This window comes from Leuresthes tenuis, unplaced genomic scaffold (genome assembly GCF_036924035.1).
Source record: "Leuresthes tenuis unplaced genomic scaffold, fLeuTen1.0.hap1 SCAF_2, whole genome shotgun sequence".
NCBI lineage: Eukaryota > Metazoa > Chordata > Actinopteri > Atheriniformes > Atherinopsidae > Leuresthes > Leuresthes tenuis.
In genome coordinates, this window is record NW_027325356.1 from 12,914,055 (window position 1) to 12,935,800 (window position 21,746).

At 42.5% G+C, this 21,746-nt stretch overlaps 1 protein-coding gene across 4 annotated transcripts in view; it reads left to right on the forward strand.

Moving 5' to 3' along the window:
- The window catches only part of LOC140301662 (SH2 domain-containing adapter protein F), an 86,296-nt gene extending 67,250 nt beyond the window's left edge, over positions 1-19,046 (forward strand). For 2 of the 4 annotated variants that reach the window (XM_072380238.1, XM_072380239.1), the window contains 3 exons: positions 8,171-8,345; positions 8,474-8,593; positions 15,805-19,046. In XM_072380238.1, coding sequence (XP_072236339.1) covers positions 8,171-8,345; positions 8,474-8,593; positions 15,805-15,991 — 482 coding nt within the window. In that variant the 3' untranslated portion in view covers positions 15,992-19,046. Of the gene's footprint in view, positions 1-1,878; positions 2,026-8,170; positions 8,346-8,473; positions 8,594-15,804 lie in introns of all 4 variants that reach the window. The other 2 variants (XM_072380237.1, XM_072380236.1) reach the window with 2 other exon arrangements.
- Positions 19,047-21,746: the final 2,700 nt, after the last annotated feature.

The following is a 21,746-nucleotide window of genomic DNA, read 5'->3' on the forward strand; positions in this document are numbered from 1 at the left end:
ATATCCCGCTGCAGTTAATGATTGTGCAATTAACATTGCTCTAACCAAAGCAACAATTGTCAAAACTACATGTGTAAAAAAAAAAAATCATGCACACAAAAATAGGATGAATTATATGTATGATGTACATCAAATAATCTATTCTATCTCTGTTCATTCACGTCCTTAGTTAGATAAAGCTGTCCTCACCCTTACATGACTGAGACAAAGGACTATAACTGTCACATGTAAACATGATTTTATATTTTCCCAAGACCCTAAATATACCTGATATGTGGCTCTGCAACAGGAGTGAGGAAAAACGCATGCACAGAGCATTGTTGTCGTAAACTGCAAAACTGCCGCAGCGCTGCTAAAAGCAAGCTGGATGAATGCTTGCTGTCTTTCAGAGCTAAATGCCCTCCACAAATGGGCTGCGATAAATTCCATTTGCATGTCTCCGGTATCCGGTACTCATGGTTGCTGTTTGAGTAGGCAGTTAAAGTCAAATGCCTGACTCTTATGATTGTGAGCCGTCAAATCTGATTCTATATATTGATTGGAATAATTTACCTTTGATATGTAGTGCCTAACCAACCGAGAGAACTTGTATCATCGTTATTTAATGAATGCTTTTTTTGTTGTTGTTCTTTTGTTTTTGTTCTTTTGCCTCCCATTCAGGAGCTTATAACAACCACTAACTTGTTACGATGCCTCTGGATTTGTGTTAAAAATGCACAAACTGCCATAAGTAGCAGCTGACCTGATGTCACCATACTAATTTTTTTACTCCGTTTCCTCTTCTTTCACGTACTGGTGTAAGATCTCCAGCACCATGGACAGTGACATGACATTCGTAATATCGCTTGCATTGCTGGAAGGTTTGTTTTGAAATCTATTGAGATAACTGTGATAAAACCATGAACAACCCACCCTCTAAAGAAACTTGCAGCTCTGTAGTTTTCTGAAGCTGTTACTGTTGGATTGCATTTATTTATTAGTCTTGGCTTGTGATGCAGGCTGTCTTGGATGAAGGAAAAAAAAAAACCTTTCCCTCTCCATCTCATTTATTCAGCATTCTCAGCTATTTAACAAGCGGCCCTACGTTAGAAACAGATGTGCTGCTGTGAGAGTGCTTGATTTAGCTTGCTAATGTCTCGGCTGGACACGAGGCATACATTATCTCAGGGGCAAAGCCCGAGTAATGTCCACTGGCTGGATGGATTATCATGAGGTACGTGTCGGTGACAGATATTATCTGCTTTGCAGTTTGTCTTAATATATAGTCCTGAGGTCAGAATCACAGCAGAGTGTATGCTTCTGCACCGCAGCATGCACTTTTAAAGCACAGCATTGTATTATTTGGGTGCACTGCCATGTTGAAGAGTGTCACACACCATATCATGAATTAGACCTTGGAAGAATATGAGATTCAGACTTTTGCATGGCCGTGTTTCTATTGTATCCACAGATACACTAGAAGTTGTTCAATCTCTGTTTCTCTGAATCTGATGTTGATTTGATAGGGCCTGTAGAATAAGGCAACTTTCAGTTCTGTTCTGTAACTCAGCAGTCTTTGTATTTTGAACTTGATCCAAAGTTGAAGCAATAAAAGCCAGCCTTGTTTTTAAATCTAACTCAACTTCCTTTTCAGTCCTGTTGTGATCCTTCGTTCTCTAGTCCACAGGGGCTGCTGATTCTTTGATCACAGCATAAACCTGCGCTCAAGGCAGGCATCTTTTGCTCTGAACAACAGTATTTCCCATTTACTCCTTGTTCCTTTTTCTCTTTTTCTTCTGTTTTCCTCTGTCATTACTTCCCTTTCCTCACTCCTTTTACCGTTGTTCTCTTGTTGCTGTCCTCTCTTTCCCTCCACATCTCCTCTGGGGACACTTGCAGTAGAGATTAAAGTGATCAAGGACCTACCGTGGCCCCCTCCTGTTGGCCAACTCAACACCAGCCCTCCCCCGTCGGAGGAGCTGGAGTCTCCTTCCCAGACAGCTCAGCCGTCACCAGGACAGACGAGCTATGACCAGCACCACCATGGTGGGTGTTGGTGTTCATACTGTCCAGCCTCTTTTCCATCCATCCATCCATCCATCCATCCGTCCGTCCATCCATTCATCCATCCTTCCGTCTGTCCATCCCTCCTTCCGTCTGTCCATCCATTCATCTAACCATCTGTCTATCCGTCCAATTATCCACCCATCCATTTGTCTGCTTTCATTGAGAAAGTGAAAAATGTATTTATTACTTAAGTGATGAATCCCATATTTGTATTTTGTGAGTTCTTTTTCATGTTTGGTGCCTGATCTGTTGAGGGGGCAGTTTAAAAAAAAAAAGTAATGATAAATCTAGCCAAGCACGTATAAGTGCAGACATGCTGCTTTAATCTGGACGGTTTGTCTTGAATTTTTTTCAGCTAATGATGACTTATTGAAAGACTTCTCATCTTTGAGATGCACTGAATAATATGACTTTGAGCATTAGCTCTGTAATGACTGCACTTTTCCATCTGGATTACATGTGGCAGAAAATCACTAACTCCTGTGCAGGTTTTAGGCTGAAGCCTCATTAGTTTTAATTGTGCTGAACTGCCTTCTGCATGCGTAATTGCCTTTCGCTGTGACCCCCATTTCCTCTTGTCAACATACTCATAACCATCCCAGATGTCCCTCGACCCGCTGTTCTCTACAAGTGGCTTACCTGAAGTAAGAAAAATCAAGCTGATTTGAGGCAATTTCAGCTGTTGACTTATTGCCACATTTATCATCATAACGGGCACAATGGATAAGTAATTCCCCTACTTTTAACCAAGAGAACCATTAGTTGCATTTTGAAGCCCTTGCACTCATTCACACTCTCACTGCTGTAATTACCGAGGGAAAAGAAGGACATGTAGCAGAACTAATGCCAGGAATGGGATTTCCCCAGGCACAGCAGGAAGACTTAGAGCGAAGCCATGTAAGAGGACACCGCTGTGTGCTATAGGCAAGGACAGGGCATGAAGTTGATTTATGTCCATAAATCCATGGGAAACGTTCTGGTTCCTGGTGTGATGTGAGTGGGTTTAAGATTGGCGTCCAACTGTAAAGTGATCCTCACTCTGTCTCGGCTTGTATGGCCCCACTCTGCAACTGTCAGGTCAAAGGTCCATGGGGCAGACACGCGTGGGGGGTTGATGCCCTCTACGACCCTTCTGAATACAGTTACAATGAACTCTGCTGACCTCAGAGTGCAGGCTTACCCACACTTACATACCGAGACATTAGTCATCCATCATACACAGGGTTACTTACAGACTCTAGACTTGCTCAGACAGGGTAAGGAGCTAAGGCTCTATGTGTTATTAAAGGCAATTTATTATTGGTTTGTTCCAATATAGATGGGATTGAATTTCATAATCACAGATGAAATGCAGATTAGCAGAACTGATTTTACATCTAAATATAAACTGGGGGCTCTTCGTCTGAGTATAATAAAGAGCTTCTCTCATTTTGAAATGAATTAATTGTCCATGCTTTGAAGCATCTCCCTCACCTTCTCTTTCCTCTGATGTTCGAAGGCTGAAAAAAGAAAGATATAAAGATCTAGTTTTAAACAGATTCACTGCTAGGCTCTTTGGAGGCTAATTCCTTTGTCTTGGAAAACCTAATTAGAATTTCATTTTGAAATCTTCATAAAAGAAGGAAGAGTATTTCGAGATGGGGGGGGGGGGGGGGGGGGGTGTCTTCAGAGACTCAACTTATAGATTCAACAGCGGCAGCAGAGCTCTAAAACTATTATTAACAGCCATCCAACCAATCATCATTTGAGATCTCTGTGCACATAATTAATATCAACATAAGAGCCAGAACTTTTTTTTTTTTTCATTGTTATTATTTTCTCCTTTTTAAAGCTATGAATTGTTGTGGTACCCGACCTCTCTGAGCGGCAATTTTGGTGTGCAGTGCATTTTTAATAAGATGCAGACCTGTTAATCATTCCACACAACCTTGTTGGAAAACTTAATTTTCACCTCACAATACAGCAGTCGACGACACACGTCGCCCCTCAGAGTAGTCATCCTTTTTGATGGGAGTATCATTAGCAAATGAGAATTAATTAGCCAGCTTAATTAGAGACATTTGCGCAGGAGTGTGCGTGCAGCTGGGGGTGAGGAGTAGTCGGGTTGCTCAGAATCCTCAGCGATGAATGTTACTTTGTCTTTTGTATGAGTCTTGAAGTTTGCCATTCCATTTTTGTGGTAGTTTCTTGGTTGTTTTTATGCGATTAGATGTCAGCTGAAGGACACGCTCTCGTTGTTCTTCATGGTATTTCTTTTTCTGTCGTGCTGTGTTACGTTGCAGCGCTCTGTCATGTGTGTTGGGTGTGCTTTAATTGCAAAAAATGTCCTTTTGACATTTATTTTTACCCCGTGTCCACGCCAGTCAGCACACTCACACTCCTGTTTTTTTTTTCTATTAATTTGCAGCATCCTCTGAGGAAAGCTGCGTGCTTGAAGGGGACAGGTCTTTCAGCCATCAGTCACCATCTGACTGACAGTTCAATCTGATACACAGATTCCATTTGCTGTGCTTTACAAGCAACGGCACTGATAACACACCAAGATGCCCCAGCAAATTTCAGTATGTGTCTTTGTGTGTTCATGGGTAGACGCGCACACGTCCCTGTGCGTATGTGTGTGTTTTCAACGTCCCGTCCGCCTTCAGCTGCCTCTCAGGGCTTTTGTTCTCCTGTGAGCCAATCCTCTCGTCAATCTCCTGTCGACCATGTCTCAGACTGTGCACTTTGAAGAATGAAAGGCGAATTGGTTCGCCTCACTCCCACTTAAATTCAACCTTAAAACATCATTCTACAACAGTTTGCAGCTAGTGTAGGTTAGATGGCTTTCAAACAAAGCGGACATGACTGCTTTCACACTTGAGTACATAAATTGAAAGCTTTTGTTTCATTTGGGGGAAATACTTTTCTTTTGGAACTATGTACTCTCCCTACAGAAAGCTTAGCTCTGACAGGTAAGGTTGACGGGGTGAGCTCCTCTGAGAGCAGCCATTCAACCCATTCTTGGTGGTGAGGGAAAAAAACCAAGGTCAAAAAAGCCATGATTGTGGCAATTTACAGTAGCATCTAGAGAATTGAGGAAATGTGAAGACATGAGGTCAGGTTGATGGCTCCGTGGGCTGTTTGATGGACGATACACACATTCTTCTTTGGGCCACAAAACAAAAATATTTTCCAGATTCTGTTATGTAGATCATAGGCACACAGGAAATGAAATTATAGGATGTTCAAAGTGCAGTCTACATCAGGACATAAGCTGTAAGGAGAAATATCTTTTAGTATCGTAATCATTTTGACCCACAGAAACAGCTGAGGCAGGAGAACATTGCTCTGCCTTTTCTTACTCTGGAGACATTCCTGCAGATCATTTCCTCGTATCTCGTACTATCAGTGACAAGCATGAGAGAAAAGAGAACAAGACGGAGAGTTCAAGAGTGGAGGCCAGAGTGTTTGAGATGAAGAGATCAGAAGAGAGTGTGACGGGGAGACGTTGAGGAAGACGCAGGGCCGGACATATGCACAATGAAAGAGGCAAGGCTGAAAGCAAAGGAGGGTGAGCAATTGGCTGCATCTTCATGTTGTGATCTGTCAGCATTGACAGGGGCTGAGTGGAGCAAACATGCATCTCCTGTGTCCCCTCGGCCAGTTTCCATGGAAACGCTTTTTTCTCACCCCAACACATATACAGTACGTTCATCTGACTCTCTTTGTTAACCCAGCAGTCAGCCTAAGGATCAGATGGGCTGTATGAAAGAGCAGACAACGTATGTTATTTGTATGCACTTACACAGGAGCAGCATTTGATTGTCTGCAGTCCATGCAGCAGTCTGGAGGAAATTGGGCTGCAGCTTATACTTATCCACGAGTCCGAGGTCAGAACCACAATTTACCCAGCTGTCATGCAGCAGAACAATTTGGCCGTCATTTTAGAAGTCAGACATAGCCCCTATAACGAACAGAAGTGCAGAGGCCAAGATAACAATCAGTCAGTTGGAATAATCATTTCCATGAGTTTATGTTGAGTACGAGGCATGTGAGCTTAAGGCCAACGAGTTCAACCCGCTGTTTAGTATGGAGGTTAAGGGGAGCCCCTGGTGGTTGGATGCGAACTAACAGCAATCTGTAGTACATGTTTGATCATGTTCAATCAGCAACCAGTGTTCAACAGGCATTTCTGGAAGAACAAAAAACGTTCAGCCACCACAAAAACACTAGATAAATACTACATTACAAGCATCTGTTGAAATGGAAGGTGATGTAAAGCATGGACTGCCCTGTTTCTGGTATATCAGCACACTATATTAAGTTACTGAGGTGGAGCTAGTTCTAATAACTTGATATACATTTACATGTTTACAGGTGTATAAGAAGAAAAACTTTTTCAGATGTTTTTTTGCATAATGTCCACATGGCGGTTTCCCCTTGCTCTAGGTCAGCTGAAAAGTAGCTATAAAATATTCCTCACTGAAATGAATTGGTAAGACATAAAGTTGTTCAAAATTAGAATATTTAAGGAAATTACTTGTGAGGAGTACTTCAAGACACATTAACAGTTGTCACTTAGTTAACCCCCCCCTGGATTGCAAGATCACATCAATGCCTGTTTGCACTAAGTGGCTGAATTTTACCATTTGCACATATTGTGTCTCCTACTGCAAGAGAAGATCACTTGTTATCCCGTTTGGACTTAGCTGTTTTCTCAATTTCTTGCTGAGATGTGCTCACTGTGTACTGCGCAGGCTATATTGACCGTTTAAAACGGCCGGGCCTTCCTCTCAGTGTGATACGGGAGCACTTGGCAAGCTCACAGACTGTACAGTGTAATGCAATTCTCTGAGTGGAATGCAGAGTCTAGACAGATGTAGGTCCGTCTCCATCGACATGCCATGAACATCACAGTGCCTGCCTGTCTGTTCAGTGTGTGCCTTGTTCATCTGGGGTAATTAAACAGGGGAATGAAGACTATCCAGCAAAACTGTCTAGTTTCATCCTGTTTTCCCCTTGCATCCGCCTCAGCCTGAAAGTGGTCAGCAGTCTCCAGCTAAAGCTCGTCATACAGCTGTCGTTGGAAGCCACCCCTCCGTTACTGCTTGAAAAGCGTGTCAGTGGCTTTAAATAGTTTTCTTCCCAAAGCTTGTAGGGGGGTGGGTTTGACGTCAATTATAGTGATGGATGGCCAAGGAAAAATGACCCCCCCCCCCCCCCCCCCCCCCCCCCCCGCACACACACACACACACGACCACCTTTGGTGAGCACAACTCCACCCTCCACTGTCCAGGCTTTCAGTCTTTAACTCTTTGCCATAGGTGCAGATTCGCTCTTATTTGTCCTTGTGAATAATCCCATCTCTTTTGATCTCCCGTTAGCATCTGGAAATAAATGTTCGTGCCTTTTTCTGTGTCGTTTATTTGGCTGGGATTTAGCTCGATGACCTCCGGCAGCCGTGCCGTGAGCACAGGTCACCTCGAGCCTGCACATACCACCAAACACTTCCCTGTGAGGTTTGCCAAGAGAGCTTGTCATGTCCTCAGTGGACCGTGGAAGCTGGAAAAGCCAGATGAATGTTTAACTTGCTGGGCCTGTGTGTGGGATTTTTTTCTATGGTTGTGTGTGTGTGTGTCCTAATATTGGTACTTTCTCACATTCATTTTTCTGATCCGCTTGTTTGCACATTTGTGTGTCCATAAAGAGCTCACACATACTGTAACAGATATGATTGTATTTGCAGACACACGGTTTGAACGTTTTAGAGGAAGTTTGTGTGTGTTTTCTTTCGCTTGAATGTGTACACAGTGGGGAAGGATTGATTTATGCCTCTTCCACTGTGTGTACATGCCCTTCAGTTGGATGAGTTACACAAAGCGATTCTGTGGGTGTGTGAATGAAAAAGCAAAACCTGGATTTCGGTTCTCACACATTTGCACTGATCTAGTTCAACAAATACATGTGACACAAATTTATGCCCTAAGCTTTACAAATAACTACTGCCTATTCAGCACACAAGTGACCTGAAACCAACTTCCAGCTGAAGTTCACGTACAGGATGTGTAGAGTTATCATTATCAGAGATGTAAAATGTTTCAGAATTTCAACGTGTCTTTTCAAGCTGCATTTTCCTTTATTACAGTCCAGTTTGACGGAGTGGAAAAGTCTCGAATGTCGCCCACCAAGGACGGGAAAACTCGCCCACTGCAACGACATTCCAGTGGCTGTCTGGTCAACACCAAAATGACCTCTGTAGACCACTGCAGCGCCTCTCTCGGGGAACGCATCGACCCTACGATGCCTCTAGAAAGCCAGTTGTGAGTCAGATCGTTTTTTCATATTTTTTATTTTGTGTTCAGGAGCGGAGCAACTTTCCCCTCTTTGTTCTAATATATGCAGTCTCACCGTTTTATTGTTGGTCTCTGTTTCTTGCCACTGACTGTAGTTGGTACCATGGAGCCATCAGCCGAACAGATGCAGAGTCCCTGCTCAGGCTGTGCAAGGAGGCCAGCTACCTTGTGAGAAACAGCGAGACCAGCAAGAACGATTACTCCCTCTCCCTTAAGTAAGGGCAATACACTAATCACCTAAACGGCAAACAGTTAACAGGATTATCAGAGGCAGAGCTGCACGTGACAAGCCTCGGTAAAAATGTAACCCTGAAATACTCAACATGGTCCTGCCTGTTTGGCCAATACAGATTTTGAGATTAAAGTGTATTTTTTCTGATTTGTTCACAGTGAACAAGTTGTATACCTGTTCGCTGTTGATCTACTGACTGCGTCTTTTCTGTATGGTAATAATTTTCACCCTTCCGACCTCTGTCTACCTCCTACTGTTCAACCGGCCCCTGCTTTGTCCTCCATCTCTCCTTGGTAACCCCCCCCCCCCCCCCCCCCCCTCTGACAGCATCAGCTTCTTCATTTGCTGATGTGTCCGCAACTTGGTTAAAGACGCCCTTTTTTGGCGACCTCTGCTCACGTTGCTTCCAGCAGAGGGTTCAAAGGAGCAACTTTGATTGGTTTAGTCTGCAGTGTGACATTTGGAAGAGGTTGCTTCAGCTTCAAGGCCCGCAATGCAGTCACATCCAATCCCTTTGAAGGGAATGTGCAGCTTTCGTGCGTTTTTTTTCATGGTTTTTCGCTACCGGGTGTCAGATCCAGGTACTATGGCAACAGTGTGAGAAACAAAAGCAGGAATTTGTAACGGTACACCAAAATCAGGTGTAGTTATGTCGCTTTAGCTTTGAAACCTTAGTATCTTTGTTAACAAATTATATTTGAATAATTACTTCATACACACATAATTTTTCATCACAATGACTCATAGCATTTAGAAAAATCTCACCAACACTTTGTCAGCCTTAAGATGGGATGAAGCTGTCTTGAGTAGAGACACTGATTTGCCTTTGTTAGAGCAGATATCCTCTTGCTGGAGGCTTGTATGTCTTGGAGAAGAAATGTAATTCTGCTCACTGCTAATGCAGTTTTCTCCATGCTACTGTCACTTCATCCCTCATTGGATGATCACGGAAGTATGCTCATGCTTATTAGTTCTAAATGACTACTACCCAGTGTGTGTAGCAGATTAAGTAATAACTAAGTACATGCTTGAGATATAATTTCTTAACTATGGCTCTGTACGTCTGTGAAAGGAATTTGAATTATTTGAGTTGTTATTTGTGCAACATAACAGGAGGCAAATCCGCACAACTTAAAAAAAATGTTAATTTTCTACATTTTTGTGGTCTTTTTTTTTCGTTATATCAAGTGATCGACTCAGTCATTGCAGAATATTCCCCACCTTTGCCCTTTAATAGCTGTTTTGTAGCTTGTTAAAGATGCTTTTGGTGTGGTAAACATAAAACAGCTGTAATGGTCTGAATCTCAGCTGACAGCGTGTCACTGAAGCAGTTCTGTCATGTATTGGAAACAAACACTGTGACCGAGTGGCAGCAGAGGTCATGTGTGCCAACTCCAGTACAACGATTCCACTCGTCTTACAGAAGATGTTGTATTTCTTCAGGTCTTTTTTTTTTTCCATCATTCTTTTGCAAACCGATCTTAGACTCATCTGCCTAAAGAACGCTGTTACACAAATGCTCTGGCTTTTTAAGTAGGTTCCTGGAAAAGTCTGATATCGCTTCTCGTCTCGGTGATTTGTACCTTGTGGCGAGCCCCCTGTTTTTGCTCCGGTAAATTATTTTCTTTGTGGTAGACGTAATCACGTGTCTACCTCCTGGGAAGTGCTCTTCAGTTGGCCAGATGTTGTGAAGGGTATTTTTCTTCTTTACCACGGAAAGGACCTTGTGATCATCCATCACTGTTGTCTTCGGTACATATTCAGCCCTTTTAATGTTGTCAAGCATTCCTCCTCTGGTAAGTCATTTTAAATAACTGAATGTGGCCCACAGTCTTTGGAACCAGAGGGGGTATAAATTTATTATCATCAATACAGATCCTGGGTAGAAATACATTATTTAGCATTCTAATAGAGATATAGCAGTAGCACATCCATTCCATATCATTTAGAGTAAAATGGTAAGTTATGAAGAATACATGTGATAAATATACCTCTGATTAGAAAAAGAGATGAATTATTTGGTAGGGATTTGTTTTCTTGTTGGTCTAGTTATGCCAACACATTTTAAGTATAATAGCAATTCAAGCTAACGCTGAGGGCTTTACCGCCCCAAATATGTCTTTTTTTCCCCCAGACTGAACTCAACCAGGGATATGATGTGAACATGACATCTTTTTTTCTTTAATGTGGAGTTCCAGCATTTTTATCATTTAGTTCAGCGATGGTCTCATTACACAATTTCACATTGCAGAGATGACCAGATGACCCTTACTAATGGTATAATTAGAGCTAATATGTGAATAGTTAGCTAGCCTTACTGATGGGCAGTAGTCGGCCTGTGCTTCTATGGTGGCTACTGTATTGAGCATCTTTAACCAAGTCATTGGATGATTTCTGTGTTGTTGATCTTCTTTTTCTAGCCGTGCAGTGAAATCATTTAACCTGTGACTCTACTAAGAACTATAGAATATTACAGAACATGACCAGTGCGTTCATGCGACAGAACTGTCAGGTAGTTTGCCTAAAAGATTTCGGTCCATTTAGGGATGAACCAAGTTGACTTTTCTAAGGCAAGTTTTAATGACAGCAGATGTTGAAAATATGAAGAAAAGAAAAACTTTGCAGTAATAGTTTATTCTCTTCATTTGGGTTAGTGTACTCTATTGCTGGGCACACTTTTAAGTTACATATTTTCTCATGATGTGTTTCGGTGACATGTCGTGTGATACCTGCGTCGCAAATTCCTGTATTTACTGGCTGAATAGATGCAGGGAAAACACCTGCTGCACAATAACAGAACAGGCTGTCATCTGCAAAGAATTGTAACTTGCAGGTTTCTGTCATTGAACCTTCAGACTGACAAAAGACTCTCTTCGATCAGATCACAGAGATCCCTGTCAGGACCGGTCATCTTACATTAAGATGTTATTCACTCTTTATCCTCCAAATCCCACGTCTGTCAGAGGAAGCCATGTTGACTGTTTTGCCAGTCGAAAGAGCGGGATGTGTGTCTTTGTGGAACACTGGCGTGGATGCATTCCCTCCATTGTGTAAGGCACTTCTTAGATTTCCCAGGACATCATGTTGTGGCTGTGGCATCAATCATGTTAAGCCCATAGAACGATCTCATTCATGGGAATGACGGGCGCCGCCACCTTACAGGCTCCGAGTTCAGCATTCACCCACAAGTGCTCCTCCACTGCTGCCACGGAAAATGAGCCGAAACCCAAGGTGAAGGTACTCCATGTCTGAGGTCGCTGAAAAATGTATGAGGCCATGAGGTGGCACAAATGTGTTTTGCATTATTGATAAAGACAGGCATCCCTGAGACCACCCGCTTCTCCAGTCCTCTGCCTGGAACGAAAAGCTTTTTCCATCGGTTTTGCACACCCTTTTTTTTTTGTTTCTGTTCCCTGCACCTCCTCTTCTCCTTCCTCTCTTCTCCGTGAATTTCACAGACGGTGGTGGCATCCTGTTTCCGCTGTCTGAGGGGAGACACGGTTAGAGAAATAAGAAAAGGGATTCAGTTTAACGCAAGAGTGCAAATATCAGGAAACTGAAAAGTAAATTGAAAGCACTCTGCAAAAAGTATTTGCCCATGTTTATGTATTTGCATGCTCATCAACCTGATTGGACTTAATTGTGCTGTTTCTAATCAGCTGTAACCCAAAAGATGGCAGGGATCATCCCAGAAAAGCTCATTGAATTTGTGCTCATGTAAGATTATAGATCACATACAGTATCTGATGTCCAGCGACGCTTAAAAAGGTTGCATTCTGCAAAGGGTTATTATCATGTTGGCTTTCTGGTGCAGTGAATTCATAACACTGAGAGCATCATTCACAAAGCAATATGTTGAAGGTGGAGATAAGCTGTCAGGCTCTTCCTGCTATGAGTGCTATTTGGTTCAAATCAAAGTCATAAACCTCAATAAACACGACAGCAGACCTCCCGTGAGATTCATCCTGATTACGCAAATACAGGTCCACGAACACAGGCACATGATAACACCACAAAGGCCTGTCAACTCAAAAATAGCCTCATATTCATTTTATCAACAACAGTGCTGTGTTGCTCCGTTGTCCTGGTTTCCGTCTCCGCGGGACTGTAACATGATAAGCAGCTCCGAACACTGACTGGAAAACCAGCTGGGAATCTAAAAATGATGCTATTGATGTGTTTGCCTTTTTAAGTGTGGCTCTGTGTAACCTAACGTCTTTTGCTCCCAGCGCTTCTGGTGAAGATTCATCAAATTCACTTTGCAGGGAAGAATTTTTTATTTTATTTTTTATTTTTTTCTCAAATAAGCTTTGATGGCGCCACTTGCAGAATCATCAAACTGGAATAGACCTGCAGCGGGAGAAATTCGTCCTGCTTTCCTCAAATCATGATGAACTTTTTAACGGCATACTCAGATAGCGCAGCCAGCGGCGCGGTAATGGAGAAGTCTGATAGTTTGTTTACATCAGTTTTATGGCTCAGCAGGCCTGCAGCACTCTACCTCATTTCGTCTATAAAAAAAGCTTTTAAGCTTTGAAATACTTCAGCCATCCCCATCAGTTTCCATACAAAGTGCATAGTCGTCATGAATTTCTTTCTCTGTTATCTCTAAATTAACTATCACAGTTCTTAAAGCGGAATTGGTGAAATCAGTAATAATATATATTGTTACTCTTGATGGGTCGCGGATTCTTGAGAAGTTTCTGTTCATCGCTGTTTTATCCTTTCTCTCTTTGCATCACGGAGTGAACACAATCACTTTAAACACTCATGGAGGTGATGAGTGAAGAGTTGACGAATCGTCGCTCTCGCTCATCACAGATAACACGCTACAACTACGTGCACGTTTTTCCAGTAGGAACACGTTTGTTAACAGTAAAAAGTAGGACTTCTGTGTTTCATAATCCAGGAATGGAAACTAAGGTTGTAAATCTCTGCGTCTGCATCTACCGAGAACAGAAAAACATGCTCGTGTCTGCTGCTGACACGATGACATCTCACCATCTTCTGGTGTTGGTGACCATAGAAACAATATTTCTGCTACTTCAAACCTCATATCCACTTACCTACTGCCTGCCATTGGTCATAAGAGTCCTATTCCTTGAGTTTGACACGCACGGGATGCAAAATGTTCAAAATCACCAGCTTACCAACCGGCTGGGTCGGTAAAAGTAGGATTAGATATGAGGTTTTCCTTCCTCATTTTTCCTTTTCCTTGGTAAAAAACAACACAGCAGAAACAGAGTTTCCATTTAAGATGAAACAATGCAGAACCAGGTGGGAGTGTAATGAGCTGGAAACAAGCGGTGCATGTTATGTACAGGACATGCCATCATGTCTGAGGCTAGTATTTGCATCAACAGCAATCATAACGTCTTAGAGGCATTATCTGCTGATTGAAGGAGCCATTATGCTAATGTTTGTTTGGGTTTTTTTTGTGGGGAAAATGTATCCTAAGTGTATATTTGCAGGCCGTGGGGAACATTTGTTTTGTATCAGGCCCCCTCGTTAACACTTACTGTCGCATCACTTAACTTCTAAAAAGTCATTTTCTATTTTAAAGCAGAAGATTACTGGCAAGCTGTAAAATGCATCGATCGAAGGCTCCGAGAAACACACAGGGGGCTTTTAATTTGCTGTGCATTTATCGGCGTGGCTTAAGTGATTTATCTGGAGGGTTTATTAGCCTCATCCTTACACTGCATGTAAGGCAGCAACCTTAAGAAACTTTCCTTTTAGGCTGCCCCCCCCCGGGCAGCTTCAGAGTTAGCAGTTGTTGGAGAACCCAGTAGGAACCATTTTTTAGCTTTGAGCATTATTAATAAGTGTCCAGGGGACAGATATTAATATTTGATCAAATTATGGATGAAAATCATTAATGCCAAATGGCCAACTGTTGAAACAAGAACTAATGACCAAAACAAGTACCGTCGTCAAGTGCCTGGTGTCATGAACTTGTTAAACCGGTGCAGAAATGATGGAGCAGACAGTAAAAGTTTGACTCTGAGCTTTGACCGTCACATCTGGCAGTTATTAGAATACATGCACAATGATCACAAGTCACATCTCCTTCAAATAGTTCTGTAATATATATCAAAACTTAGCTACAAGAAAGAAAAATCAATTATACTGCCGGAAATAAACACTAGAGCCTTTTCTAAACCGAAATGACAGTGCATTAAAGAGATAGTGTGTGGGCAAGGGTGTGTTTTTACAGCGCGTTGCCTTTGATCGTGACCTTAAATGATTGTGTGATCCATCGCTGATACCATTCGGAAAGTGAGGACGTAAGTCAGACCCACTTGTGACATGAGACCAGTGAAATGTAATTACCGAAATGACAAGATAAGACGCAGCATCACGTAACGTGAAAGGTACATTTAAATGTCTGATGGATTGCCTACGCACTGAAACTACGGTGAGAGGTTTAATCGTTGCTGATATGAGGTCACCATTATCGTCGAATGTTTTGCCTGTGTTTTCTTTGCTTAAAGATAGACAGCACACTCCATAGCAACTCCAGAGGCAGGTGACTGCGGTTTGAGCCACATCTAAGCTGCTCAAAGCCAGCCTTATAGCCATTCAATGCTTGTCCTTCTCTCAGACACTTTCATGGAGGGAATTGCTGGTTAAAAGGAGGTTAATTCGGCATGACAACGAGTGATGTACTTGAAATGCGAGGCATCTTTCGGTTATTGTTTAAAAGGGAGGATCTGAAAACTAGATAAATCAAGCAACAATAATTCCAAGTCTTTGGCCCAGATTGTAATATTTCAACATCCATTCAGTGGGCTGCAATGAATTTGGTTTCAAAAAGGAGTGTTGAATTGTTCATTAGTCTTGAACAGGACTTTAGTGCTTCCTCCTTGGCATATTTTTCATTTTCTACTAAAATATCCCAGCATTTAGTAGATAAATTAGCACTACCCTGAGGTTGGAATTTGCATTTTTGAGTAAACTGTCTGTACGTTGGTGGGGCGTATTACCATGACAACCACTACAGGACCAACTGTATATACTTTAGTGATCCCCTGACTGATTCCTGATTGGCAAACGTTGCCGTGCTAACAGCCTACAGTAAGACGGTTGCCATGGTAAGCAGAGTATCTGCTAATCATCAACATACCATTAATGTAGTTCTAATTGAGCTAACCATATTCTCTGTCCTTCTTTCTTGTCTTCCTCTGTTTCCAGGAGCAGCCAGGGCTTCATGCACATGAAGCTGTCGCGGACGAAGGAGAACAAGTACATCCTGGGCCAGAACAGCTGCCCTTTCGATAGTGTCCCTGAGATCATCCATTTCTACTCCAGCCGCAAGCTGCCCATTAAGGGCGCCGAACACATGTCCCTGCTCTACCCTGTAGCCATCAGGACACTATAGTGCTCTCGGTCACTTGCAGGCGTCTGCCCCTTCAGAACTCTTTGGGCCACCCTGCGGCTCCATGCTTACCCGTCCCTCCGGACAGAACCAGCAAGGCTCATGTCAACGGGAAGATGAAGAGTGGCATCTGAAAACTGCTGATCCTGACTCACCTCACTGGCCAACAGCGTCCGGACCTGTGTCAAAGGCCTCCTGCATCTCATACAGAGTCAACATGGCATAAATATTTCATTATTTTATTGTATTTTATTTTATTTATGACGGACATCCATTTATCACATCAGAGACTATCTGAAGAACATCATTTCAGTGATTGTTGAGCTGATTACCCATAGCACTTAACACTCAAAGAAAAGAGAGGTACAACATATCGTATGTCGCTGGGTTCAACTTTTGATCAACTATTGTACCTTTTTCGTAAGTGCGCAGCCTGACAGCTGTATGAGCGTCTCATTTGGACATGTTCTGCTCTTGTTGTAGTCGTATTTTCTAAAGGGAACTTGAAGATTGTGAGGGAAGCGACATTTACGACACGTGTAGAGTGATATCGTCCTCATGGGCCCCGTACCGCGGCCAGCATATTGAATAAAGCTGGCCGAATATGAATGGTGCGTCCCCAGCTGTGAGGACACAACGGGCCTGTGCGCTCTGCAGACTGATCTCTCTATGTTGTCATAGTGCATGTTGTCTGCTATCCATCACTGAGTGGATGTATCACACCAGTGACAGTGTAAGTACCACACTGGTGAGACAGGCAGGAAAGCATGATGGATGGGTCGAGCCATCTGACACAGTACAATTGGCAGAGGCTGGAGACCAGAGCCTGTCCAAATGGACCAAATTACCCCATCCCCCACCCCGTAGAATGGCTTTACATTGGGAGAATGAAATATGCCTGCATTGTCTACCTCAGAAAATCAATTTCATTCGCCCATCTGCAGATCAATAGGTACAATGGGATTGCAGACATCGATCTGTTCTCCCTGCGACATTCCCAATTCCCTTAAAACTGTGCTGTTGGTTTCAGGAATATGTTGGTTTTTTTTAAATACAGTTCTAATCAGAGTGATGAAATTGAGCAGATTTTTTATTTTTTTTTCCAGATCAGCAATTGTCTGTATAGTCACTGTTATAATACTGTGTGATGTCAGTAACAAATGTTTGTTTAATGCCTTATAATGCATGGGTCAGTTCAGTCCGCTAGATCAGCTTGTTTCCAGTTCTGCTTTTAACGATTGTTCTGTGACTGTAATTTATTCTGGGGTAATTATTACTGGCGTGCTCCTGCTTTGTGATTGGCCCATCAGCCCGCTCGCCCTCATCGTCCTGTGCCGATGTGATCGTGTTTTATGGGACTTTCCCTCCACTCTCTTTCGCGGTGGCGCTTTGGATTTAAGTTTGTTTCCTGTTCTGCTAAGTGCTCGCTTGCCTCGGCCACTCGAGTCTCGACTCTGCGACCATTAACTCTGCGTCATCTGAGCGACAGGGCTGCCAAGCCTCGTGATGATGGCCTACCCCCCCATCCCTCCCTCCAACCCCCCACATCGATCACAGCGCTGTCTGTCCGAACCAGATAAACACCTACCTTCAACCTGTCACCCTTCCACTTCACAGCCAAACCTCCTGATGTCCACACGTGTGAATGTGAGTGTGTCCTACGCAATGAATGCTTACGAGAATGTGCGCACAGTGAGAGTTTTAAACTTTCCGTCTTCATTCTTCAATCCCACTTTGTTGAAGCAACTCTTAGAGATTTTTTCTTCCCCCCCCCCGTTTTTTATTCCCGAGTCAATAATATTTCTATCGACCAGTTACAGCAACAAGAAGCTGATATGCTAATGGTATAGCATCATGACATCATCCTAATGAGACGGCCTAATGCATGTCTTAGGAGTTGCATGATTCACTGATTTCTAATGAGCAAGTAAACATAAAAATGTAGTGCGTGGGAGGCTGTGGCAGAAAATGACACTATCAATCAGAAACGGACCTTTTAGCAAGCACGATCACTCTCTCTCTCTCTATATATAAGTCCAATGCATATTGGACTTTGATCATTTATCTGCTGTGTGCTATGCAACTATAAACTGCAGTCACTGAAGGGAAGATGATAGGAGTGTGTGCCTCGGAGAGAGATGTTCATGACTAATGTGATGGTACAACATGTCCACCAGGAGGAGATGTAATCAGCAGCGTGGCATGAGCAGCAGTGCAGCAAGAGAGCAGTCGGACGGCGCTGTCAACAGATCAGTGTGTCTAATGAGGGTGCCTCTTCAGGTTTTTTATTGAGGAACAGTATGTTGTCTAAGTTGGACCTATGTATTTCCTTGAGAGAAGACATCCTGAGAAGGAATGCAAATTAGAAAACTAAACTATGTGTGATATGTGTCCCTTTATGTTGCAAATGTTCACTGTGTGGTAGATCAAATACTGACTGTAGAGTCTATTTAGTTACCGCTGCTGATGAGTATTACTCAACTAAAAGGAAAAAGGCCTGCGTGTGATGGCCGCACTGCCTGGAGAGAAGCTCTAGCTTTGGAGAAAGGGAAACTGGAGAGATATAGGGGACGAATAAGGGAGCGACAGAGGGAAGGGTGTTCTGACAGGGGGGAGGGATTTGCTGCAGTAAGCAGGCACACTCTCGACATCCCTCATTTCTAAAAAGAGAACCTGACGGGGCCCTTCTCCTCCCTCAGAAGTGTCTTAAAGCTTGTGTGTGAATGTGTGTATCAAGACACAGTTGTGCATGCGTGAGGCAGTGTTTGTTGAGCCGTGCATTTGCGTGTGTGTGTGCGTGTGTGCGTGCTTGTGTGTGTTCTGGTGTGAGCAGCCATCAGCCATTGACTTGCCCCGAGTGTATCTTGTGTCTTGCTTTACTGTGGTAAAGTGGCATGTATGAGTTTTCTTTGTGTTCATTTTCGTGCCACGTATGTATGCACTACTATAACACATCTCTGTATAGTCCCTCATGGCCAAATGTATATACTGAATGTATTGTATGGGGACGTAGAGGCACCATGGTGCAAACTAAATAAAGTTGGGTTTATGAGTTTAACGTGCGAGTTGCTAGTTTGATTTCCCTCTTTGTTTTCTGTCAGTTCACACTCAACTCACCACAGTAAAGCACAGACATCATTATTTAGAAGGACAACAAAGCCCCTTTCGGAATCTCCACCATCATCAGTTACCATGGTGAAGCGCTCAATAAGTAGGGAATAGCGTCCATTGTTTGAGTCAAGGACAGAATGCCGGAGCCATTATCAAGCCAGTTGTTCAACACTTGTTCTCTATTGATCCACTTTGTTGCACAGTCTTGTGATATATTTTTCCCAGCGGTATGTGCTTAATATGTCAGTCACTTATGTTATATTTCGTAGATTTCGCTATCACACCTTTTATTTACGTCACTTTTAAAGCAGATGAGCAGTGTCTCTCCATGCTGTACATTTATTGAAATGTAAATCAGATCTTTGGGTCAAGAATGTTGCTCTTCAAGAGCTTAGCACAAGACAGATGACCTGATTTTTTAAATTTTTTTTCAAAAGGCATAAAAACAAAGATGACATATTTCTGTCACCGGAGCAAAACAGGATCTTTCTGTTGTTTGGGTGCATTTTTCACCCATTTTTCCTGTAAATGGCTTTGAGCTCTGTGAGAGGTTTCTACGCTCTTTTAGGTTGTCAGATTTTTTTTTTATTGAAACTGAGGGACTGTGGCCAAAAACCTTCAGGTTGGGCCTCTTTAGGAAGTCTGTGTGGATTTCAAGCTGCTAGGATCGTTACCCTGAGATAGAAGCCACCATCTTCTCCTCTTCAGCCTTTTTACAGATGGTGTGATGTTTATGTAAAGAATTTGGTGGTATTTATTTTTGTCAATTTTCCTTCTACCATTTCATTGTTTCCTGTAACACCAAGACCAAAGCATGATTGATCCACCCCCCATGCTTATCAGCTGGACGGATGTTCCTTTTCTAAAGATTTGCATTATTGGTTACTGCTGCCAGAAGGTCGACGGGACCTTTGTCCAAAAAGGATTGGCTTTGTTTCAATGTCTAGTCACAACAAGAGAGATGTTCCCAGGTCTTCCCGAAGATCTTTTAGAGTCAAACTCTTTTTATTTGCCATTCAAGCAGCTCTCACAGAAGGTTTTCTTGGTCTTAAAAACTCTTCTCTATCTCAGATTTCTGTACATTTAACACAGGCTTTTTGGACTGAGATGATGCTCAACTCGTGAGTTTAAAATATACTAAACAGAACACAGCATGATATCTGCTTAACATTCTCTATTGTCTGTTCATGTTCCAAACTGAGGAAACTGAAAAAAAAACAAACACTTTTCATAGCCTTCCGCGTATTGCTCATCAAATATTTCAAATTTCACACCTCTTTGCCGCAGGAATGAGCTCATGGCCGCTTGCTCATGGATCAAGTTTTGAGAGTAAAACATTTTTGATGAAACACTGAAATTTGAATCACATGACCTTCCTAATCAAATATTGTGAACAAGCCATAGTCCTTACAGGCCCATTGAGTTCTGACAGCTTGGTAAATGGTAAAAGGGCTCAGATATTTCTCAGCATGCCTTCATTTTTGCGTAGGGCTCCTTTCCTTTTCAAATGTTGCACTAGCTGTGCTTAAAAGGCTGAAAAGGAATTTGACTTAATCTCCCAGCAACTTTTACCAGAAATTTACTTTCCGCTGTATGATTAGTAGCATCCGCTCGTTGCAAGTAACAGATAAAAGAACATTCTTGAACATCCAAGAGGAGACGGATTAAGTAAAACATTACTGTTTAGTGTCTAATAAATCATTTATTTTCCTTTGCCAGACATTTGTTATTTGAAAGATAAACATGTATTCTGATACTAATTACAAGGGGGGAAAAGTGTATTTCTTCCAAGTAAATTGAATATTCATATTTTACTGAAAAATATGTATTGTGTATATCCATTTTATATTTGCTGGACTCTATTTTGTTAATAGCCGTATGATTGCATGTGTATTGTCTAATCTAATGCAACAACAGAAGATTTACTTGACGTTTGCGTTCATGCTTTTGCAAAGAATTTGCAGTGCACCAGGTAACAGCAACATAAAAAACAATTGCCAAGGCATTCTACTCTTTACACATCATTACAATATGTCTGTGATCAGGGTTCTGCACTCATTCCTGTTGAAGACCATTCAAATCATAATAACCACAATGGCTTTCCCCCAAATGCCTCTCACAGCAGTTGCATTGTGATGGGGGGGAAAACGGTTTCAGCGTATTTTGGCCTCAAAGCAACCGGCAGACGTTCAGAAGGGGCATCGGCGGGAGGCTCATGAAAAGATTTGAACACTCAGCCTCTTCAGTTGTGTGATAGCAGGCAGAATCTGCGCTTACCTCAAGGATGGCTTTTACAATAACAGATAGGCCATATATGCAGCTTATGTGAGGGTATGGAAAAATGGATATTTTTTATGTTGTGACCATGGAAGGAGCCAAATACGATACTTTGTGTCTTAAATACATGAGAGTTCACTATTGGAAAAAAAAACAAGAGGAGAGTGGATTAGGAGGAGGAGGGGGAGGGGGGGGGGGGGTGAGTGAGGGCTTTTTAGATTTTGTATCTGATTTCCATACAGTACCTCGCACTCTATTAGATTTAAGTAAAAAAAAAAAAAAAGGTAAAGCATGGTAAGAGGTAATGCTATTTCAACTTTGAAGTCTCACTTTCTCTGTATTAAGTGCGTGATCATTGGCCCTCGCTCTG